At 38.1% G+C, this 25129-nt stretch overlaps 1 protein-coding gene and 1 long non-coding RNA gene across 2 annotated transcripts; both read left to right on the top strand.

The window, feature by feature from the left end:
• The first annotated feature begins 5530 nt into the window (after positions 1-5530).
• LOC104088845 (CRC domain-containing protein TSO1-like) lies at positions 5531-15324 on the top strand. Its single transcript, XM_009593589.3, has 11 exons — positions 5531-5900; positions 7756-7901; positions 8013-8568; positions 8655-8810; positions 10173-10828; positions 10913-10987; positions 11063-11249; positions 11335-11433; positions 11519-11585; positions 13730-13892; positions 14032-15324. The coding sequence occupies exons 1-11, from the start codon at positions 5832-5834 to the stop codon at positions 14735-14737; spliced, it is 2880 nt and encodes a 959-aa protein (XP_009591884.1). The 5' UTR covers positions 5531-5831; the 3' UTR covers positions 14738-15324.
• A 4856-nt stretch (positions 15325-20180) lies between these two features.
• LOC138896895 (uncharacterized) lies at positions 20181-24026 on the top strand. Its single transcript, XR_011410444.1, has 2 exons — positions 20181-23786; positions 23880-24026. It is a non-coding gene; the product is annotated as an uncharacterized lncRNA (long non-coding RNA).
• The last annotated feature ends 1103 nt before the right edge of the window (positions 24027-25129 follow it).

Here is a 25129-nt window from a genome sequence, read left to right as displayed (position 1 = left end):
CCTAAATGAAATCAATAACTTCTCTCTCTCCATTCTTTTTGTAAGCACATGTTGCAACCCATTTAGTGAAATAGTCAGTTAAAACTAAAAGAAATTTTACCTGCCCGGGACCTTGAGGCAAATGACCAATTATGCCCATTTCCCATTTCATGAATGGCCACGGTGACACCACCTAATACAGAAGCTTTGTCGGTTGATGCACTAACTGCGCATGACGCTGACACTTATCACATTTTTGTACAAATGCCTTCGCGTCTTGTTTTATCCGGGGTCAATAGTAAGCATGTCTTATCAATATAAGAACCAACGAGTCTGCACCGAAATTATTTCCACAAACCCCTTCATGAACTTTGCTCATCACATAATCAGCCTCTGATATTCCTAAACATCGAGCTAATGGTCCCTGAAATGATCTTCGATATAGTTGACCATCAACAAGGAAATAATGAGCAACTTTAGTTTAGGATCTTCAGGAAATTTTTCATGCCTTAAATATTCTATAAACTCATTTCTCCAATCCCATATTAGGTTGGTAGAGTTAACTTCACAATACATATCCTCGTCCAGTAATGAGTGCAACAACTAAACAACTGAACCGGAATAGGCTCCTTTTATTTCCGTGGATGATCCTAAATTGGCCAACGCGTCTTCCTCCGCGTTCTCTTCCCTTGGGATATGAATTATCGACCACTCCCTAAACCGGGGAAGGTAAACTTGAACTTTATTCAAGTACTGTTGCATGCGCTCTTCTTTGGTGTCAAAGACTCCATATATCTGATTCACTACTAGCTGAGAGTCGCACTCTATTTCAACTACCTCGGAGCCTAGTACATGGGCCGATTCAAGTCCTGCAACCAAAGCCTCATACTCTGCTTCATTTTTAGTCAAAGGTACAGTTCTAGTGACATGTATCAAGGTCTCTCCTGAAGGAGTGATTAATATTATCCCAAGACCGGACCCTTCTGTAAACAAGGTCCATACACCGAAAACAGTTCCCGATACCAGAACTGCTTCTTTAGCAGCTAAAGGCATTATTCTCGGACTAAAGTCAGCCATAAAGGACTGGACAAGTATATTTTTAGATCTTTCAATGCTCGCTGGAATTTCGGAGTCCACGTGAAATCATTCTTCTTTTTCAAAAGTGAAAAAAAAATAATGACATTTTTCTAATGACCTTGATATGAATCTGCTAAGGGCCGCCAACCTGCCGGTCAACCTTTGCATTTCTTTCACACTTGTTCATTTGGTCAGGGATATTCTCTATAGCCTTTATCTTATCCGGATTTACTTCAATTCCTCTTTGAGAAACCAAAAAGCCAAGAAACTTTCCGGACCCAACTCTAAAGGCACATTTTTCTAGGTTGAGTTTCATGTTGCATTTTCTCAAAATATCGAACGTCTCTTGTAATGAGTCAAATGGCTTCCTCTACTAAGAGACTTAACTAACATATCATCAATATAAACTCCCATAGTTTTACAAATTTAACGTTCAAATATTTTATTAACGAGCCTCTAATAAGTGACTCCGGCATTCTTAAACCCGAAAAACATCACATTATAATAATAAGTGCCAAAATTTGTGATGAATGAGGCTTTTCCCTGATCCTTCGGGTTCATCCTAATTTAATTATACCCGAAATACGCATAAAAAAACTCATTAATTCATGGTCGCCCGTAACACCGATCATTTGGTCAATGTTTGGAAACGGGAAAGAATCTTTGGGGTATGCCTTATTTAAATCTTTATAGTCTATACACATTCTAAACTTATTATTCTTGTTAGGAACAACCACTATGTTAGCTAGTTAGTCGGGATAATTCAACTCACGAATTGAACCTATATTTAATAATCGAGCTACATCCTCTTTGACAAACATGTTCCTGACCTCAGCTATCAGCGTTTCTTTTTCTTCACTACCCGAAAATTAGGGTCCCAACTTAATTTGTAGACAACCACATCTAGTGGAATACCTGTCATATCAGCATGAGACCAAGAAAAAAAATAAAAGTTAGCTTCAGTTGGGGACTCAATCCCGTTCCCAGGTAAACCTTTTTATCCGGAAACTCTGCGAACAAAGTGATTTGTTCTAGTTCCTCGGTGGTCGACTTGGCATCTACTTCGTCCGGTACCTGAAATAATCTAGGCACCCGATAATAATTCAATGTCTCCTCCTATCCAACACCTCCTACCGGATCTGGAATGGCAGCAAATATCGCTCAATCTAGTTGTTATTTGCTCGTTTCTTTCGCCTTGCTGATGGATAAGGTGACTACATTCATTTTTCTCACAACTGGTTGATCCCTCCTAATCTGTTTGACCCCATCTAGTGTAGAAAACTTCAGTAGTTGATGATATGTCGATGGCACATCATTCAATTCATGAATCCGTGACCTTTCAAGGATCACATTGCACATATCACCATTCACCACCTCAAACAAAGTGGTCTTCGTTATGCCTTAGGTGTGTGTGGGTAATAAAATCTCCCATCGAGTTGTTACACTTGTTAGGTTGAACCCTGCCAGAAGCTTTGTTGCTGGAACTATGCTTCCGGTTAGCTTTGCTTGTTCCACAACTCTCAACTGGATGATATTGGCTAAACTACCTAGATCAACCAACACACATTTAATTGTAAAAATCTAAAATGTTACGTGATATTACCATAGCATCGTTGTAAGGTAAAATAAACCCATCATCATCTTCTTTTGTGAAGGTAATTTCATTTTCTTTTGATGTTTCTCTGACTCTCTTGCCATGAGTTACTGAAATCTTTGTCTTCTTTGCTACTGAAAATGTCACCCCATTTACTTCAAATCCTACAAAAATCATATTTATCATTAGAAAAGGTGACCCTACAACTGGTTTGGCTGGTTCTATAGGATCTCGATTCCTCTCATATTTGTTCTTGGCCCGATCACTTAGAAATTTTCTAAGATGACCATTCTTTAATAACGCTGCAACTTCTTCATGAAGATGTCGACAGTCCCCAGTCTTGTGCCCATGCGTTCCGTGGAATTCATACCATAAATTAGATCCCTTTGACTAGTATATGTCCGATTTGGTTTCAGAAATCTAGTCTCATTGATGTTTCTCATAGCTGAAACCAGTTCTACCAAGCTAATATTAAAGTTGACATCGGATAACCGGGGGTATACTGAATCCCGGGACCCCGATGGTTCCTACTCCTATAACGCCATGCTACCCCGACCACGATCCGTCCTTCTATCCGATGACTGAAAACCTTTATTTTCACGCCCATCACCCATTTTATAAGGATGAAAACGGCTCTTGAAAGACCTCTGGTCTGCATCGAAATCAATTTTGAACTGTTCCTGATTCCAATCATGACTGCGACCTTCGAAAGACACCGAAGAACTCAATTGATCATCTTCAATTTTGATTATCGATTCATAATGATTATGGATGTCTGCCCATATAGTTGCCTGAAACTCCAATAAGTTTTCCTTCAATTTCTTGGAGGTATCAAAACTTAAAGGATTAAGAACTTTGGTGAACGCTTCAGCTGCCCACTTATCCGGTACTGCCGAAAACAACATCCTCTCCCTTTGAAATTGGATTACGAATTCCCGTAACAATTTAGATTCTCCTTGAATGATTCTGAATATGTGTGCTATACTAGCTTGGACTTCCTCGCCCCAGCATAAGCTTTAATGAAAGAATCTGCAAGCATTTCAAAAGAGTCAATCAAATGCTCAAGTAAAAGAGAATACCATGTTATAACACCCTTTGTTAGGGTTTAGCCAAATTTCTTCAACAGGACATAATCAATCTTATGCGGAGCCAAATCATTTCCCTTTACAACTGTAGTGTAAGTTGTGATATACTCTTCTGGATTCGAAGTTCCATCATACTTCGGAATATCAGGCATCTTGAATCTTTTTGGAATCAACTCCGGGGCCGCACTTGGTTTAAATGACAACTGCATATATTTCTTCGAATCCAGCCACTTCAATACCGGTGGTGCTCCCGGGATCTGATCTATCTGAGCATAGAATTCTTTAGCATTTTGATCCATCCGATCATTCACTTTCCTCGTGAATATCATGAGCTCGGTTTGAAAGGGATCTTTTGCGTTGTTGTCGTTTCCGGATCCACAACCTGCACTACCTACTTGATTTTCATTAAAACCAAACTCCTCCCTCGAAGCGACATTACCCATTCTTTGAGCTGTTGGATTCGCATGCACGATGTGAAAGGCATGAACTCCTCTATTGGAATTATTGGAATCAACCAAAATATTCTTGCTAGAGTTACGTCATTATCCGGTTTTGTCTTGAGAGTGGTTCATGATCTCCCTTTGTTGCGCTCTCAAAACTTTATTGTTTTAACAACAGATTCATCGTCCATATCATCAAGATTTAGACTTCTCACATGCCCGTGTTCCGTTCCTCGCAAACCGAAGCTGTTCGTTGCAAGTTTCACTAATTGAATCAGCACGCTGGAACATATCCTCACGCTCGTTGTTTGTTCTAACATTGAAAGAGTTGTTCACATCGTTAACTGCCATATCTTATTTTTGTTTTTGACTAAAGAAAAAACGTCAAAATCCGTTAGTAACAGATGAATGGATCAAAGTAAAAACACAATTGTCTATGCCCGCGGTAGGTGCAAAATTGTTTACCTGTAAAACGGTACAATTAAATTTGTAACGTGGTTTATAAACACATAAATTAATTTGACCTAAGACTATAAAATAACTAAGAACAGAAATAAATTAATTAAACAAGCTTGAACAAAATACAAGTCTGATTGTGGGGTGAGCCTCTCCGGAAGCAATAATAAGAATAATATATAGAACATAAATGAAGAAAGTTGTTAATATAATAAGAGAAGATTTTGCCTTTTGTGTACAAATGATTTTTTGTGTCTAACAATGAGTACAAATTCTCCTATTTATAGCTTAATTCAGGGAGACAAGATCCCCAAATCAAGCTCCTTTTTAATATGGATAAAACTCCTCTTGATGGCTGAATAACGTTTGAGCATTAATGCAAAGATTTTTTTATAACGGCTACTCATTGAATGCTGCCTTTTCCAACCAATATTTTCCTTTCAGATCTTTTTCCCCGGTTCTAATGTATTCGGCACATACTCAACACCGATCACATGTTCGTAACGGGTGCCAGCTATTTGCTGACTCATATCTTACTTGTCTTTACTTTCACGTGTCAACTCGTCGAGCATCCACCTGTCATTTTATCAATTTTACCCTATACAATTATGTACGTGGTAATTAATAATAAAGGGTTATATGATGATTATAAATGGATTATTACGATACTTACATTTAAGAGTGCATGTTAGTTATTAACAACTTAATCTTTGTATTATCAATACACATATTGTTATTTCATATTATCAAATAATACGAATATTTTTGCATAACTTAATATATGTATTATTTAATATCGATCACCCCAAAAGCTGCATTAGTTATGTGACAATGATTTTCTCCTTATGCAATCAATCAAATACTATATTATCTTGAGCGAGATTTTATGTTGTGATTAGTTGCTCCAACACCAAAACCGAACCACCCCTACAAGTTTAGTGAAAGTGGTAAGAAGGCCGAACCACATGACTTTGGGCTTAAACCTACCAACTAGCCTACATGTATACGTTTGTTTTTTCACCCTAAAAATGGTTTTCCCGCCTAAGCCACCGTTACTATTTTCATGCCATATTTTCCGGTAAGATATCTTTATCATGTCCAGAGTGGCCTTCCAAAGTTCTCAGGAGATCAACGAGAAACAATAAAAGGAGAAATGCACAAAGAATATTACTGCTATTTGAGAAGTAGGGGTTAGTCAAAATGGACTCCCCTGAACCTTCCTCAAAGACCGCTACCATCAACTCTACAATCAACCCCACACCTACCGAAGTAATTTCTATACCTTTTTCTTTGATTGTAAGGATATATGTATGCGCTACATTTTACGTTTTCTGTCCAATTGGATTTAATTTATGAGCGGTTATTGGATCTTAGTCTGATTTGCTTTTCGTTTGGTTGTTTTTTGATTGTTTGGTGTAACATGCATTTGTAAGGTGCAATTTAGTTTCAACTGGGTTGACTTTGCTCAAGGCTTTTTCTGAAATTTGTGGACTTCAATTTTTTTTAAAGAATTAGTTGGATTTAGGGGTTTTTTGTTTAGTTGAAGTTGAGTGCAAATTACTCTCAAGTGGGTTGAGGCATTTTTGTAGAAATTTGTTAAATTAAGGTCTGTTTTTTTTTAAATAATTAAAAAAACTGAATTTCATTGAATTGTTGTTTTCTTTTGGTTTTTGAGTTATTTGTTTTTGTGGTTTCCCACCTGGTGTTCGGTACCCGCACTTGAACAATGGCTAATCAAAATTTGTGCCATGTAAGACCCATTAAAAGGGGAAGTGCTCCCTTTCGTTTTTTTTTTTCCATTCCCGGGTTTTGAACTCGAGAGTTTTTTGTCTTACTTTTAAGTGGTTTGAAGCCGTTTAAAGAAGTTGAATTGTTAGGTTTGGTGTTTAGGATTTTTTTTTTCCAATTTGTTATTTTTTTTAGTTTCAGATAATTTGGTGTAATGAGTTTTGTTAAGTTGAAAGTATTTTCATGTGGCCTGTGTTTGGTATGAGATTCTCTATTTGTTTTGGGTTGAATATTTGAGTTCTAGGTATTTGTTGGAGGAATGGTTGATTGTATATGCCTGAGTTTACATTCTGACTATTGGATTTGATTGATTAATAAGTTTGGATCGAAGACTAATCTTGAATGTTTTGGATTATCTTGTTTAATGTGATTTCGTAGAGTTGAGGTTGTGTACGATGCGATTTCAATTGGGTAGATATATTTCCTTACTCAATTTTTTTGAATTTTGATGTCGGGCTCTTGAATGGTTGATTTTAATGATGCGATTTTCTATTCATTATCGTGTCTGGGGTTTGATTACTGCTTTCCATTGAGGGTTGTTAACTCTCCCTAATTGTCAGAGAGATGGGTTATTTGTCTCCTTATAAGGTTTTGAGCAATCCTCAGCTCATGAGCTAGCTTTTGGGCTGTTATGATCCCGTTTCTTATCATGGTATCTGAGCCAATCCGAGCCAAGCTCTTCCCTGTCATCGTTTGTCCATATGTTGGACCCACATATTATGTTTTCCACCTTCAGTTGGCAGGCTTGTCTTGTGGGAGGGTGTCAAGTCTTGGACATTTGTTGGGTAAGGTTATTTGTCTCCTTATATGTTCTTGTGCAATCCTCATCTCATGAGCTGACTTTTGTGGTTGAGTTATAGACCTTCCGGTCCATTTCTTAACAAAGGTGATTCTCTAATCTTTTGGGTTTTACTGAGAAATTCAATGGCAAGGTATAAGATTGTAGCAGTATTTGTTTATGCATAGTTTGTTTATGGTAAAAAATGAGGAAGGTATATGCGTGCATCTTATTTTTTGCATGTGCCTCTGCTTTCAGAAAGGTAGCTGGAGATTGTAGTTTGATTTTACGCTTGCTCCCCGTGTTCTGTTATTGGCTATGAAAGATATTTTGGGTTCAGCTTTGATGTTGTTGGCTATTCATGTTCTCCTTTTCTGCTTTAGGCAACGGTTTGATATTATTAGTTACGTTTTTTTTACCCTTGCCACAACTACTCGAATTTTGTGAACTACCTGACATAGTTTCTAGATGACGGGTGCATGATGGCTGCTCTAAAGAATGTGTTTCTTTTCATCCTTCAATGCGTTTCTCTTACTCTTTTATTTATTTTGTTCTCAGGACTCACCTGTCTTCAGTTATATTAGCAACCTCTCTCCCATACAACCTGTCAAGGCCGCTCCAGTTGTGCAAGGTTTCCCAGGGCTGAATTCTCCTCCTCTTTTATTTACCTCACCTCGAGTTAGTGCACATAGTCGATTGAGAAGGTGTTATAAGACTGTCTTTAAGAGTCTTCTTATTTATGATGTTGATAAAATTATGCTATTCATTTCCGTCAGGCAAAAACTAACTATTTCAGAACCTTAAACTTATCTCAGGAGCCAGTTTCCTCAACTATCCAGTGAAGCGTTTTCTGGGAAGAATGACGATTATAACAATGCTATCACAGATTCAGATGGCAATGGAGTATCTGCTTCTCAATTGAGAAGTGAACTAAGCCCTTCTATTCAGAAAGTATCTGATAATAACATCTCTGTGCCTGATGAAAGTGGGAGTCTCATAAGATGTGTGGATGAGTTCTTAGTTGATGTTTCGAATTCAGAGTCTGCTAATCCTTCAAATTCAACTCATCCCAGCCCAAAAGTAGCTGATAATATTCCTCAATCACCAAATAGTGCAGCGGAATCTGTTGCTGATTTTGCAAGTAAGGATGCAAGAAAAGACGAGATTCCAAAAGATGCTGCCCGTGTTGTTGTAGAGCAAGCTGAAGAGGAGAATAAGGGAAAGTCCTCATCTGATCAGAAAGATAATGGGATTTACAGTACCAGTACTGATTCTGATCTGCCATCTCTCAATTCATGCACAAAGATTGAGCCTGACTTGCTTGCTGATAATTCATTGCATTATCATTATAGTGGCCGTCAGATGGCTCAGGTAATACCGTTTCTTTCTATTTGATTTTTGGAGGAACTCATGTTATATGAGCTATTTATGTCATTTCCATTTTTTTTGAATTGCAGCTTTCAAGGGCTGACCACGCTATGTTGGATGACGCTTCTGATATACAGAACGAACCATTGGAGACTGCACATGATTGCAGAAACGATAATGATAAGATTAACTCAATGTCAAGTGCACCAGATGAATGCATTATGCAGCATGATTCTCAAACCAAGGTGTGAGATGTTCATGTTCAGATAGTATTGCCCAAAATTGAACCAACATTGATAATTATGCAAATTCAGTGATATATAGGAAAAAAACTAATGTAAATCCTCTTGCAACTCACAACATTCATATGTTCCTTCGTCAACGTGCTTGCTAAACATTTTTAATGGTCATTGGCCCATACCGAAGTGCTCACTAAATACCTTGTCTTTTCACTTATGCTCAGTTTATTTGAGTCTCACGATTCTGTCTATTTTACTACAAGTCACTTAAACATCAATAAGCTTATTATCATTGTTTCAGAATATGAAATGAGACATGGCTTTGTACTAATGATTGAGGTTTAAAATCATGAAGAACTTAACATTATCCTTCTTTTATAATCGAGAAATACCTCATGAGATAGCTGGCCCAACTTCAGTTGGTCAGCAGGTACAAACCTTGAGACTACAACTATTCTCTTAAACGAAGGTATTCGCGCTTGAATGGCAGTTCAAGATCAGTCTCATGAAAACCTTATATTCTCCGAGGAGGTTCTGAGAGTATGGGCCCACCTCTCTACCTTGCTCCCACTTAAATACTAGGCTTCAGTTAATGGCAGGGTTTGAACTCGTTACATATGCCCTAGCCACTGAACCAAAGCCCTGGGGGCTCGTTATTGTCTCTACTCTGGACCCACTTCCATTTAAATGAGGTAAGGCTTCAGCTCCTAATACCCCTGCCTTCTAACTTGATACCTGATTTAGAATGGAGGTTACATTCATTTTTCTCCCGTCCATCTGGATTGTTGTGACTCAAGATAGTGGAAGTTATGCCTACAGGCTACATGCTGTAACTGAAACTTTTCAGTATTGGGGGATCTGCTATCTATCCTCTTGCCTTTATTCTTGAAAGACGTACTGGTGCCATTGAATAGTAATTTACAATAAGTATGAAGTCTGGCCTAAGAGACTGGTGGAAAGAGTTTACCTTTTTGTTGGTAAAGGCTACCTCGTGCCAAGGCTTTTGTCATAGAATATCTGTATGCCTCCATTTCTCCTTTCTCATATGCCATCCAGTTGGTTTATAATCCCACCGACATGACAGGTTAATTTGATTGTTGCCCCTGCTAACAAGAAAAAACACATGCAACCTCATCTCACTGTCCATAAGCACCTGTTTGAAGCTGTGCTAGTGGTTTCTGAAAATTCTGCTGATGTCCCTGTTTAATTCTCTTGAGTCGGTGACTTTCTGTAAAAGGCAAGCACAGAAAATCCATGTTGCTTTTGAAACAGTAGTATAGGAACTTACAAATCTTGATGACACTTTTGCGTTTGATCATGATAAATGAACATATAGTTATGGCCTAAATGGTTAGAAAAAAAATGTAGGCTGGTCAACATCAAAGTGGAATACGTAGGCGTTGTCTCCAATTTGAAGATGCTCAACGGAAGATATCACCAACTAGCTTGGGTTTACAGAACGCTTCAGGTGTTGTGAGCTGCTCAATACCACCAGTCAGTCCTGCTGTCATAGAGGTCGTAGCATCAGTTTCATCAAATAGATCATCAACTGCAAGCAATAGGCCATCTACCCAACTGACATCTTCTTCTGACAATTTTGAAAGCCTTGCTGTTAAAGTTCCCAAGCCATCTGGTATTGGCTTGCACTTAAATAGTATAGCTATGCAAGCTGGTTCTCGTGCAACTGTAAGCGTGAAATCAGCTGAGAGGGGTAACTTGAGCTTACATGAGAAGAAGTTGACGTCCATGATGAGCTGTCACCCTTCTGAGAACTTAAAGAGTTGCTCGATATCTTCAAATGTGGTTGGGAGCCATTTGACTAGCGGTAACTATGATGGTGAACATGAAAGTTATGGGACGAATGCACAAAGTGCTGCCTCTTTGCATCTCAATGATGCAAAACCTTTAAACAACACTGTGCTCTTGAAGCCAACGGAGCATACTATAAGTCACAAAAGGAAGGCTAGCGCCGAATATATTGACAGCCCTATGGATTACAATCAGTCCAGCCCCAAAAAGAAAAGGCAAGCCTGCTTGTTATATCTCCAAATAAGTAGCTTAATATGTCCAATTGCTTTTTTACAGAATTTTATGTTTGTGTAATTCAGGAAGAAACCCTCAGATGGCTATGATGGTGATGGCTGCAAAAGATGCAATTGTAAGAAGAGTAAATGCTTGAAACTGTAAGTTGTTTAAAATGTTTGCATAGCTGATCTTTAACATCCATTACATGTCTACTGAATTTTGTTTATATTCAGTTATTGTGATTGCTTTGCTGCTGGAATATATTGTGCGGGGTCTTGTGCTTGTCAAGGTTGCTTCAACAGACTTGAATATGAAGACACGGTCAATGATGTGCGGCAACAAATCCAATCTCGGAATCCCCTGGCATTTTGTCCAAAAATTGTGCAGCATCCCACTGATTCTCCTGCGAATATTCTTGGGGTATTCAACTCTTCCGAGAGCTTCTTTTATTCAGGAAGCTCAATCTCCTCACAATTGACATATCTATCTACTTGCAATTTTACAGGCGGAGGGAGCAAGTTTTACGCCTCCGTCTGCAAGGCACAAAAGAGGTTGTAGCTGCAAGAAGTCAATGTGTTTGAAAAAGTACTGCGAGTGCTATCAGGTACATTTCTGTCATATACCATGCGTTCTAATTCTTTGCTTTTTCTCAATTAACTAAGTTGTTTTTCCTTCTTTTATCTTAACAGGCTAATGTTGGATGTTCCAGTGGATGCCGTTGTGAAGGATGTAAAAATGTCTATGGTCTGAAGGAAGGTATTAGCAACATAACTTTTTCCTGCTAACTTGCTGAGTTAAGAGTGTCTTTCCTACAAGAAAAGAACAGCCTAGCATCTTAAGTAGAACATTATCTTTCCCTATGCTTTTGACTGTCATTACTCATATTTTTGTTGATGATTCTTTGTATGTATTGCAGTGTAGGGATTCCCATTAGGTACATAAAATGACTAATTTTTTAGATATCAAGGGATAATATTAGCATGTAGGTACCAGACTACTTTCTTTAATGGTAGAATCTATTTCTATCACAATATAATGCTTTGAGGTTTCTGAGATAACTATAGTATTTGACAAGTCTAAATGTTAACATATGCTTTAATGTGCTTGTCTCACAGTAAAAATGGTTCATTGTAAAAAATGACCATAGTAGTTAACTCTAAATATAAAATATGTTTTAATGGGCTTGTCTCATAGTAAGTGGTCAATGACTGACAATTGAATTTTTTTGTTTGATGAGAACAAGATATGTTGTTCTAAACTTCCCAAATATGGATAATACCAAATACTTGAGCTTGACTGGTCTTACCCTTTTTCTCATTGATACAAGCCCGTCATCAAGTGAGGTCTGCTTATATAAGCTTAAGCGAAGTCACTCTTTTGTTGGTTCAGTCTAAGTGAAATATGTGTGATAATGAACATAGAATGCTGTATGTGATAAAAAGGTGAATATATCATACGTAGCACAAATATGCAGGCTAAACATGGTGTCCCTCATTTTCTCTTCCTCTCTACTAGTCAGAACAATGAAATGCATATCCTAGACGTTGTATCTCGATGCACTTTGTAGAATTAGGTCTAACTAAGAGATAATTTGGAGTTTCAACTAATTCCATCCATCAAGGAAACAAGTGCAATCCTATCCCTTGATAAGCCAATGTCACAAGTCACAACTATGGTCAACTTGGTGAAGTTGACAACAAATTAAGCTGGTTCTCTTGTAAATTCAGTAATGAAGTTTTGGCTATACTAAAGTTCTTGATGATGTACTAGTTCATTGATGAATCTGATATAACTTAAGTTGGAGCAGTTTCAGACAGAGCCAAGGTTGCCACCTTTTCTCCTCACCTCTCCTTTCTAACCATAAACCTGCCTCATTAGCCTTCCCAGCCTGGCCCTGAAAGCGTGAGAATAGTATGCTAACTAGACAAGAGGAATTTTTCTATGTACAACATGTACTTGTTTGAGCAAAGTTGAATGATTGGGCAAGGGCTGCGTCACAACTCACAACTATGGTCAACTTGGTGAAGTTGACAACAAATTAAGCTGGTTCTCTTGTAAATTCAGTAATGAAGTTTTGGCTATACTAAAGTTCTTGATGATGTATTAGTTCATTGATGAATCTGATATAACTTAAGTTGGAGCAGTTTCAGACAGAGCCAAGGTTGCCACCTTTTCTCCTCACCTCTCCTTTCTAACCATAAACCTGCCTCATTAGCCTTCCCAGCCTGGCCCTGAAAGCGTGAGAATAGTATGCTAACTAGACAAGAGGAATTTTTCTATGTAAAACATGTACTTGTTTGAGCAAAGTTGAATGATTGGGCAAGGGCTGCCCCCTCTTCACCTCTCCTCTTATTACTCTAAATTTCTCTTTCTATTGTTTCAGGCCATAGATTTTGTACATAATACTGAAACATTAGCCTGGTTGGAGTAGTCCTTGTAGAAAAAACATGCTTGCTTTGCCCATACAATCCAATTCTGAAGTTAGAGACATTCATATAGTATTTGCTCTATATTCCTTGGTTTCCAAAGTTCCTCACAGTCTGACCTTAGCTTTTATTCTCTCTCTCTCAGAGAGAGAGTTCTCTTTCTTCAACCCAAAAATGAGTAGCTAAACTTTTAAAATGTGGAGTAACATTCCTTATTCAGACTAAACAAGAGAAAAAGAATTTTTATACTTCTGAAAGATAGTGTTAGTACCGCACCATTCTCCATGTTGACAATGTGTTGTATCGCAGTGATATGATTCCTTTCAGAAAAAAAGAAATGAAAAAAAGAATCACGGTGATGTGATCAAGAGCGCTTGAGCTGCCTTATATTTTCTTTTCTTGGCCATTATGCTGTCCATTCTTTTTCTTTCTGTTCTTTATGTTTTTTTTCTCTCTTTCTTTTTGTGTGTTTAGAATACGGTAAAGATTTGGTGAAAAAACATTGCATCACTGAGAGATTGGAGAAGTCAGTTGAGGAAAAGGTGGAAATGGTGACAGCTACAAGTGGGTTATTGCAAATTGATCAAAGAAATCAATGCAACTTAACTCCTCCTACACCTTCATTCCAGTGCTCAAAGTAAGATCTTTGTGACTTCTATTGCTCCATCACTTCAAACTATCCTGACTACTCAATTGATACGATTTTCTTATTTCTACTTCTGACAAATGATTTTCTTATTTTCCTTCTTACTATTGATACCTCTATGCAACTCTAGCCATGGGAAGAATGCATCTAAATCTTGGTTTACTTCTGGAAGATACCTTTCTTCACCTGAATCTGGTCAAGCTATTTATGGGCTGTCCCCAGCATCTCCTACAAATTCTAAGAATCATGACATAGACCAGGAAACTACTGGTGATATTATGGATCTTGTTACCTTCGATCAGGAGTTTAATTATAGCAATGCAAAATTAGCAAATGAATTCTCACCAGGGTTTCATGTGACTGGCAATACGGATGATCTTTTGGCGTTACCAAAGTCACAAGATTTGGCAAGTAATACAGGTGGTCAACTGATTCCTCAAACTGTCCATTTCCAATCAACGTGGCCGCTATCCTGGCGTGACTCACCGATAACCCCTATGAACCAATTTGATGGGAGTGGGATGAATGCTCTGGAATTACTAAACTCTGATAAGAAGCCATATGCAATGGCAGATGACACACCGGAAATACTAAAGGACTCTTCTATGCCACAAACTGGTGTGAAAGTAAGCTCCCCAAATAAGAAGCGTATTTCTCCACCTAATCGTCATTTGAATGAGCTTGGTTCTAGCTCATCTGGAGGAGGCTTAAAAACTGGCCGGAAGTTCATATTGCGAGCTGTTCCTTCTTTCCCACCACTCACCCCATGTACTGATTCCAAAGATGCTGCCGCCCATAGTATGGACAATTCTCAAAAGGGTAGCAGCGGCAAGTAACGAACACTTACTTTGAACACTTACTTATTTCGCCGTTTACTTTGACACACTGAAACTTGAGCCAAATTCTCACTGGAAGGCTTCATTCTACGGGCGCATAAGCATCAAACTCATGAAGATCAATTAGTCAGAGAACTAGGTTTGTTTGATGAAAGAACAAGAGACATTTCTAAGATATGAACATCCTTGCATGAATATTGTTATCTTAGAGGAAAACCATGGGCAGCTTGATTTCACAGTCCACACTGTGAAGATGGGAGAGAAATCCATATATTCCTTTGCCTTCATATAAGGAACTCTATGATCTCCTTTGACATCCTATATTTTAGATAAAAAATGAACAAAATTTGAGTGTCAGTCGCTGCTGCTTATCTTGTAGAGGAAATACTGTGTTACTTTAAACTAGAATTCAGGTTCTTTGCTTGGCCTATTTGCTGCCAAGTACAATAATTGCTTTTAGTTGACTCATATATTTGATGGCAAACGAAGCATTGTACTTCATATGAAAGAAGAATGTTTACAATTTCCTTCGCTACTACTCCCTCCATCCCAATTTATGTGAACGTGTTCGGATTTTCAGAGTCAAACTAGTTGTTCTTTGACCATAATTTTTTCATATGCCTTTCAAGTATTTTGAATCATTAATTATTGTGACTTATAATACTTATTACGTAGAAATATATTAAATTTATTTCGAAAAATTTAAAAATTCTATGTTTAAATATCCAGTCAAAAGTAAGAAGTTTGGATCTCGAAAAGGAAAAGTGTCAAAAAAAAAAAAAAATTGGGAGAGGGGGACTACTTAATTTTGTATCTCGTGCTTTTCCCTGTCTCTTGTCAATGACCTTTCTTCTTTACCCATAAGCCCTCATTGGTAGCTTAACTTTTAAATGCATATGGCAGCTTTTTATCTTGGGCATTTTAAAACCATTTTATAATTATAATTTTGATATTTTGCCTCACTCTTTTTAATCTTTGTTTTCGCTCGAGTTCAATTTTTTTCTTTGATTCACTTGAACAATGTAGTGATGTACAAATCAAACATCCCCATTTTTAAGTTCATATATGTCTAACCAAAAGAGCATCTCAAGTTAGGTTCTCTTTTTACTCCTCAGCATGAAGGTTACTAGAGCTTTTTCCCCCCTTCGGGTAACTTTAAAAAGCTTCCCATTATGTAGTTCCAAAATAAAGAAACTAAACCTTACAAAGTTTTGACCTTTTTCTGTAATGGCCCAACTGTGATAGACCAAAAATAGGGATTCAAATGTTGTTGGTTGGGTTTGATGTTGAATAAGCTCAGGCGAGGTAGTAACTAATTTTCAAAATAACGGCTGCGATTGATTCTCAATAAATGAGCCGCAAGGGCTACGATCCACGCTGGCTGGTGGTTGTTATAACCAACTTGGACAGGAGAGAGAAGGCAATGAATCTCAAGTTATTTTCTCGCCTTCTCAAATTCTCTCTCACTCGATCTCTACCTTCTCATTCTTCCCCATTTCTTAATCTCTTCTTCTCTTTCTTCTGCAGATCTTCAGTCAGCCATGGAGGATCATCTAGCTCGATAGTTTAGTTAAATTCAGTTTATTTCACTTTATATTAGATATCCATTTTTCTTTATATAAAAATAGAAAATTGTCCCAAAAAACTTTTTAAATTTTGCATTTAAATTGTTAAATCTCAGATCCATATCTGGATCGTGACATTTGGTATCAGAGCCACGATCGTGCGACTCTGCGGTTGGAATGGTTGAAGGAACTAGGTTGAAAGTAATGGATGACAAGCTTGCTAAACACGACAAAGTTTTAAATGAGGTGCTCACCAGTCAGAAGGAATTGTGCAACACACAGACTGGGATTCAAGGGACTTTACAGTTGATTCTCGATACGTTAACGACCCTAGAAAGGGTGCCTCAGAGAGCTCAAGGTGATCAACCACAAGGAGATAGACTCCTTCCCATCCAGGCCAGGAAGTGAGGCAAAACATGCCTCAAGCTGTTCAAGCTCCCTCGTCTAAATGGGAGTTGCCCAGTTTTGAGGGACATGAGCCTAAGCTATGGATCAGTAAGTGCGAAAGGTATTTCAATTTATATCGGACTCCGGATAATCAAAAGGTAAAAGCAGTTGCACTCTACTTAAATGGCTTAGCTGTCACTTGGTATCATTCACTAGTGTTAAGTATGGGTGAAGTTAACATAGATGAGTTACTTATTCAATTTGGAGAAGGACTGATGAGGGATATAGTTGAGGAGTTCAACAAGCTGAATCAACTTGGCTTGTTGATGAATTTATGGGAAAGTTTGAGGTTATGAAGACTCAAATGTTGGTGAGGAATCCTCACCTGGATGAGTCACATTTTATTTCTAGTTTCATAGGGGCCTTAAAGGAAAAGATCAGGTTTGGTATGAAGTTGTTCAAACCTACAACCCTGAGGTTTGCTGTTGAGCAAGCTAGATTACAAGAGAAGGCTATTGAAGCTGCTCAGAAGAAGAACAAAATCATTACCAAGCCTTTCACTGTGACTAGTATCTCTGTGAATGTAAGGACTCATGTTATAGCTGCAATCAAACCTAATTCCTTCAGGCTTAGCCCTGAAGTATACGAGTACAAGAAGAATAACCCCTTGTGTTTCAGGTGTGGTGAAAAGTATGCCCCATGCCATCAATGTAAGAAGAAACAATTGAACTGCATGTTGGGTGAGGTTGAGGCCCATCCGGAATATTCTGAGCTAGATGAGGATTAGTCGTGTGCATGCTTGATCATTGAAGGTGAGGTAGAGCAAGAGGCCCTGAAGGCTGTTTGCATGAATGTTCTCTCAGGTGACAACATAGGGGTTAACACTATACTGGTCAGAGGTACTATAAAGAATATGAAACTAACAATGCTAATTGACTCTAGGAACACTCATAGTTTCATTGATGTGAACACAGCTAAAGAGTTGGAGAAACCTGGATCCCTACCAGTTAGTTTGAGGCCTTACATGTATAACTACCATTAGAAGGATGAGTTGGAGAAACATATTAAGAAGATGCTTATTAATGGCATAATTCAATATAGTCAATCTTCGTTTTCATCACCAACACTGCTTGTCAAAAAGAAGGATGGTATATCGAGGTTTTGTATGAATTATAGAGGTCTGAATGATATCACAGTGAAGGATAAGTATCCCATTCCTATTATGGATGACCTTTTAGATGAGGTCTGCGATCTTCTTCAAGGTAGATTTGAGAGCTGGTTACCACCAAATCACGATGAAGGTGGAGGATGTGTATAAAATAACTTTCAGAACTCAGACGGGCTATTATGAATTTAGAGTCATTCCATTTGGTTCGATCAATTCACCATCAACCTTTCAAGCATTAATGAATAAGGTTTTCTAACCATTCCTTAGGAAGTTTGTTCTAGTTTTTTTTTTATGACATCCAAATCTACAGCTTGTCTGTGAAGGAGCATGTTTGTAACGACCCGATCGGTCGTTTTGATCTCTAGTACGTCGTTCGGCGATTTGAGGCCTTGAGTAATTTCACTTCAGGTATTATGACTTGCGCGTAAGTTCGGAATTGAATTTCGGAAAGTTTGGAGTTAGTTTGGGAAGAAAATTCTAATTTCGGAAGCCTTAAGTTGGAGGAATTGACTAAAGTATGATTTTTGAGTAAATAACCTCGGAATCAGGATTGGAAAGTTCCAACAGGTTCGTATGATAATTTTTGGACTTGGGCGTATGTCCGGATCGGGTTTTGGGTGACCCAGGAGCGTTTCAGCGCCTATTATGGAAGTTGGCATTTTGGAAGAATTTCTTAAATTTGGGTTGAAGTATATTTCAATGTTATTGATATCCATTTGGGATTTCGAGCCTGGGAATAGTTCCGTATGGTAATTCTGGTATTGGAAGCACGTCCGGATGTGGATTTGAAGGTCCGTAGGTCATTTGGCGAAAGTTGGAATTTGAAGGTTTTTGAGGAGTTTGACCGGGAGTGGACTTTTTGATATCGGGGTCGGATTCCAATTCCGGAAGTTGGAGTAGGTCCGTAATGACAATTATGACTTGTGTGCAAAATTTGAGGTCAATCGGACACGATTTGATAGGTTCCGACATCGAATGTAGAAGTTTGAAGTTCTAAAGTTCATTAAGCTTGGAATGAGGTGCGATTCATGAATTCGACGTTGTTCAATATTATTTGAGTCCTTAAGCAAGTTCGTGTTATATTTTTAGACTTGTGTGGGTGTTTGATTTGGAGCCCCGGGGGATCGGGTGAGTTTCAGAGTGGCTTCAGAGTGTTTTGTTAAGAAGTTGGATTGCTGGTTCTGGTTTGATCGCAATTGCGATGTTTTGGTCGCAAATGTGACCATCGCATTTGCGAGGCATTGTTCGCATTTGTGAACCTGGGCTGCTGAGGGAATGGATCGCATTTGCGACAATATGGTCGCTTTTGCGAAGCCTGAAGAGTTCGCATTTGCGAACTCTGTATCGCATTTGAGATGAAGGCCAACTCTGTCAGGGGTCGCATTTGCGAAGGTCGCATTTGCGAACCCCCTTGTCGCAAATGCGACATCTGCGACTGGAGCCAAGGGCTTTTATTCCGAGACTTAGCTCATTTCCCTCATTTCCCACTTGAACTTAGGCGATTTTTGAGAGCATTTTGAGAGGGGGTTCCATCATCATCAAGAGGTAAGTGATTTCTTCTAGTTGTGAGTTAAATACAAGGTTTATACATGGATTAAGATATGAAAATTTATAGAAATTTGGGATTTTGAAGAAAAACCTAAAAATTGGTATTTTTGAATTTTGACCACGAATTTGGGCAGGGAATTGAGAATAAATTATATATTGGAGTTCGTAATGCCATGAGTAGTGTTTATCTTCGAAAATTTTCGGAATCCGGGCACGTGGGCTCGAGGGTTGCTTTATCAATTTTTCGAGCGGAGTTGGAAATTATTATAAATTGATTAATTATGAGTATTAGAGTATATTTTGATTGGGTTGCATCTTATTTGATTAGTTTTGGATCGGCGATAATCGGTTTGAGGTGTTAGAGCGGCGTTGGAGCCGGTTATAGAACTTTGGAGCGAGGTAAGTCTCCTGTCTAACTCTGTGAGAGGAAAATTACCCCTAGGTGATATGTTTGATGTATGCTACTTGTTGTGGGGACTACGTACGCGTGAGGTGACGAGAGCCCGTACGTAGCTACATTCATGTTATTGTCCGAGTAGACTTAGGCTCACATCATGCTATAGCTGTACTCTTTGAGTAGTCTCTCGCTTATTAATTCCCCTGCTTTACATTCTATTTGAGACTAGGCTTGCTATTGTAGAGACTTCACGGGTTCACGATTAGCCATCATATAATATTCCTCCTCTTACGGCAGGGCTCCGGTATATATATATATATATATATATATATATGTGTGTGTGTGTGTGTGTGTGTGTGTGTGTGTGTGTGTGTTTCATCGAAAGGTTTTCATTAAATAAATTACAACTCACAAGTTTATTCGTGAGTGAGGTCAATGACCCATCAAAACTTCTTATTCTAATGGGATCGGGCCGTTCGCCTCGACAGGAAATTTGTATTTCACTTCTAATGGGATCGGGCCATTCGCCTCGACAGAAAATTTGTATTTCACTTCTTATGGATCGGGCTGTTCGCCTCGACAGGATTTATGTACCACACTCTCATGGGAGCAGGCCATTCGCCTCGGCATGTTAATTGATTTATCATATGGTTTGGGCCGTTCGACCCTTAGCAGTGCACAATTTTATTATTATGTTGGATTGGGTCGTACGCCTCGGCATTTCCTATATCACATTCTCATGAAATCGTGCGTAAAACTTGGCAAGAAGCCAGTATATTTGTAAATTCCGGATTTGAATTATGGTAGCCACTTGATGAGTTTCACTATACCTATATATATGCTCCGGTTAAGGAGGAAATTTCTAATGAAGAGCTTGAGTTCCTCGTAAAGAGAGGGGATTTGTACCACGTGATCTATATTTGTCTATTTCACTTACTTACTCTGCCTCATATTTGCTACCTCATTACTGTATCTTATGTTGTTGGACCACTAGTGAGTGTCGATGTCGATCCCTCGTCACTACTTCTCTGGGGTTAGGCTAGGTACTTACTGGGTACACGTTGCTTACGTACTCATGCTACACTTATTGTATATTTTTTGTGCAGATACATATGTGACTAGTGGCCTTGAGAGAGTAGAGGCGTATGCATACAGGGACTTACGTGAGCTGTATTCCATATTACAACCCGCAACCGGTAGAGTCTCCTTCAGAGTATTTATATTTCTCCTGTCCAAGTTTGTATTCCGAACAGATGTTGTATTTTATTTTACATTCCTAGTTGATGCTCATGCACTTGTGACACCGGGTTTTGGGGGTGACTATGAGTTGTTTTATATTGAAATTTGTTAAAAATATTATCATTTACTCTGTAAATTTCATCTTCTACTGTTTAATGGAAGGAAAAATATGGTTTCAAAATATTAAAACGAGAACCAAATTAAGTAATTATTGTTGGCTTGCCTGACAGTGGTGTCCTGCGCCATCACGACCCTTATGAATTTTGGGTCGTGACAATGTTACTCACCTAATTGCTGTGTTTGACACACTGAGGGACCATTCTTTATTTGCTAGGAAATCCAAGTATTCATTTGTCCAAGCTAAGGTTGAGTACTTAGGTCATGTAATAACTGCACGAAGGGTATCCACTGACCCTGCTAAAATACTAGCCATGGTCGACTAGCCTAGACCAAACTCAATAAGGCCCCTCAAAGGATTCTTAGGATTAACCGGATATTATAGAAAGTATGTTGCTAATTATGGAACTATATGTAGACCCCTCACTGATCTTCTAAAAAAGGATGCTTTCAAATGGAATAAGGAAGTTGAACTAGCCTTTGTAGCTCTCAAAAAGGCCATGTCTTCCACTCCAGTGTTAGTATTGCCTGATTACTCAAAAGAATTCCTAGTTGAAAGAGATGTACGCCAGCGTGGCATTGATGCTGTATTGATGCAAGGAGGAAGGCCAGTGACCAAGGTCTTAGCACAAAAACACAATGGTAAATCTATCTATGAGAAAGAATATATGGCATGAGTGAATGATGTGGACAAATAAAGACATTATTTTCAGTTCAAGCACTTCGTGGTCAGGACTGACCACCATAGTTTGAATTACCTTCTTGAGCAAAAGCTAACTTCTACTATACAACAAAAGGGCTGACTAAATTACTTGGGCTGGATTATAAAGTACAATATAAGAGAGGTGCTAAAATTGGGTGGTTGATGCCCTCTCTAGGCAACATGAGAAGGTAGACCTCAATAATGGTCAATACCAAAGGAAGCTGTTGGCTGTCAGTGTTTCAGTTCCATCTTGGATGCAAGAAATTTCCTCCAATTATGAAGATGATACTCAAGTAAAGGAGTTGATCAGTCAAATCTCAGTGAACTTGAAGGGTCCTAGCATATGGTATTACTCTTCTGGTATACTTAGAAGAAAATGGAAGCTGTATATTGGGGCTGCTAGTGGCCTCAGAAATTAACTGATTACTATATTTCATGACTCCCCCGTAGGTGGGCATTCATGGCTACTTGGGACTCTTAAGAGGATGTCACATATATTCTATTGGCCTAGGATGAAGCAGATGATCATTAATTTTGTGGCTAGTTATGATGTCTGCCTCAAACGCAAAGAAGAAAATATGGCTTACTCTGGTGAGTTACAACCACTTCCTATTCCCAATCAAGCATGGAGCCATATTAGTTTGTACTTCATTGAAGGCTTTCCAAAGTCCAGTAACAAGAAGGTGATACTTGTGGTAGTTGATAGAATGACTAAATATGCTCACTTTATAGATCTTTCCTACCCTTACACTACAACAACAATGGCTGATGTATTTTGGAAGAGAGTGCATTGCTTACATGGCACTCCGGAATCAATAGCGACTGATAAGGATAGAGAATTTCTAAGCAACTTCTGGCAATCCTTGTTTAGGCTACTGGGCATTCAACTGCATTATAGCATAACATACTATCCTTAGAGTGATGACCAGACTGAGCGAGTAAATAAGTGTATGGAGAATTACCTCAGGTGCATGACTTCTAGTCGACCAACTCAGTGGAAACAATGGCTCACTACTACTAAATGGTGGTACAACACCAACTTCTACAATAATTTGCAATGCACCCCTTTTGAGGCCTTGTATGGCTACTCACCTCTTCAATTGTCCATTAGACCCTTAATTGAAACCATGATGCCAGCATCTGAAGATGCAATTAAAAGGAGGCAACAAGTGCAACAAATATTGAAGACCAATTTGAGTAAAGCTCAAGAGAGGATGAAGTATTATGCTAATAAAAAGAGGTCTGATAGAGAATTCCAGGTGAGATACATGGTATATTTGAAATTGTAGCCATATAGACAAACTTCGATGGCCTTGAGAAGAAATTTGAAGTTGAGCTCTAAGTACTATGGTCCTTATAAAGTGCTAGCTAGAATTGACAGTGTGGCATACAAACTGGACTTGCCTCCTGAGTCTAAATTTTATCATGTTTTTCATGTCTCCTTGCCCAAAAAGAAGGTGGGTGATCGAGTGGTGGTGCAGACGATCCTGCCTATCACTGGTGATGATGTCCAATTCTTGGTTAAACCAGTTGCCATTCTCCAAAGAAAACTGATCAAGAGGAACAATGGTGCAGTGGTGAGAGTGCCCATGCAGTGGTCCAATTTATCTCTAAAAGATGCTACTTGGGAGGATTATCAGTTTTTCAAAGCTAAATTTCTAGATTATGACTCTAATCCTTGAGGACAGAGATTGTTTGAAGGGGCAAGGTATGTAATGACCCAACTGCGATATACCAAAAATAGGGATTCAAATGTTGATGGTTGGGTTCGATGTTGAATAAACTCAGGCGAAAGAGTAACTAATTTTCAGATTAACAGTGCGATTGATTCTCAATAAATGAGCCGCAAGGGCTACGATTGTGCCACGTCGGCTGCTGATTGTTATAACCAACTTGGATAGGAGAGAGAAGGCAACAAATCTCAGGTTATTTTCTCTCCTTATCAAGTTCTCTCTCACTTGATCTCTGCCTTCTGCTTCTTCCCCATTTATGAATCTCTTTTTCTCTCTTTTCTGCAGATCTTCAGCCAGCTATAGAGGATTATCTAGCTCGTTAGTTTAGTTTTTACAAGCCTTTTCCTTTTGTGGCTAATTTGCTATGAAATATTGATCTTCAAATTAAGGCACGGATTTCATTTTTCTATAAGATTAGTGTAATTGATAGAAGCATATTAGGGTCTTATTCTCTCGCGTAACAGTAGATTCCAAATTATTGTCATCAGACGCAGTTTATGTTAATGAAAATAGAAGTCTTATATATACCTTTTGACCTACTATATTGTCGTTGAAAAAAAGGCCGTAATTCTTTCTATTTAAAATCTATATTTGTTTCGTCTTACTTTGTTACAACATCGACTGGCTATGGTGCTTAGAATATTAATTTAACTGGTGTATCGTACCAGACTGGTTTGGACCATAAAAGGAGAAGTTTGAAGTTGATTAGCTAAAATGAACTTTTTGTTATAAGAAAAATCAAATTATGTTGGATGTCTACTCTTCCTCCATGATCTTCTCAAATGCTTAGTGACATATTCAATGACATATTTCTATACTTAATGACATATTCAATGACATATTTTTATTCACTTTTCATGCCTATATAAAGGCCTTGTAATAGATAGAAAAAATACACAATTGAAGAAGAAATAAGAATCTCTCTTCCTCTCTTTCTCTCTATATCTCCTAGCTTGTTTTTCCTTGTTCGATATTGTTATTTGAGTTATATTTATAACACGTTATCAGCACGATTGTCACCTTCATTTTCACAATCATATCCTAGTTATGTTCGATTCTCCTTCAGGTATATCACTATATATTCTTTTAGTTTATGGTAATATATATGCACCAATATGCTATTTATTAATAAATTCATACACTGTTAAGTATTTATTTTAGTCGATCATGTTACTGAAGTTCTCTTACCTTGCTTATTGTTAAAGAAAATATAAGATATAGATCTTAAGTGCGTTAAACTAACAAAAATAATTTAATAAATATGTGTGGACTTGCGTAGAGCAAAACTTATCTTCAAGACATTCTACAAAAAATAAAATAGTGATAACCAAGGTAACAAATTAATTATTGTACATACTAGTTTAAATAACTTTACAATTGGTGGAAAGTAATATTTGAATACATTCACTCTTATCACCATATATGGTTATTCCTCAAATCCACGTTTATAATAAATTGCTTTTCTTTTACCATACTAAATATATCTCTTTGTGTTTATTCATATACTCCATAATTCTTGTTTATTTGACATATAT

Source organism: Nicotiana tomentosiformis, chromosome 8 (assembly GCF_000390325.3).
Source record: "Nicotiana tomentosiformis chromosome 8, ASM39032v3, whole genome shotgun sequence".
Taxonomy (NCBI): Eukaryota; Viridiplantae; Streptophyta; class Magnoliopsida; order Solanales; family Solanaceae; genus Nicotiana; species Nicotiana tomentosiformis.
Note: the sequence above shows the minus strand (reverse complement) of the source record. Positions and strands in the feature narration are given on the sequence as shown.

Bases quoted from the DNA above. Each gene is read 5' to 3' on its own strand.
- LOC104088845 (XM_009593589.3), top strand. From the start codon at position 5,832: ATGGACTCCCCTGAACCTTCCTCAAAGACCGCTACCATCAACTCTACA. The intron at 5,901-7,755 runs GTAATTTCTATA...TTTTGTTCTCAG, and splicing joins TCAACCCCACACCTACCGAA to GACTCACCTGTCTTCAGTTA. The intron at 10,988-11,062 runs GTAAGTTGTTTA...GTTTATATTCAG, and splicing joins AAGAGTAAATGCTTGAAACT to TTATTGTGATTGCTTTGCTG.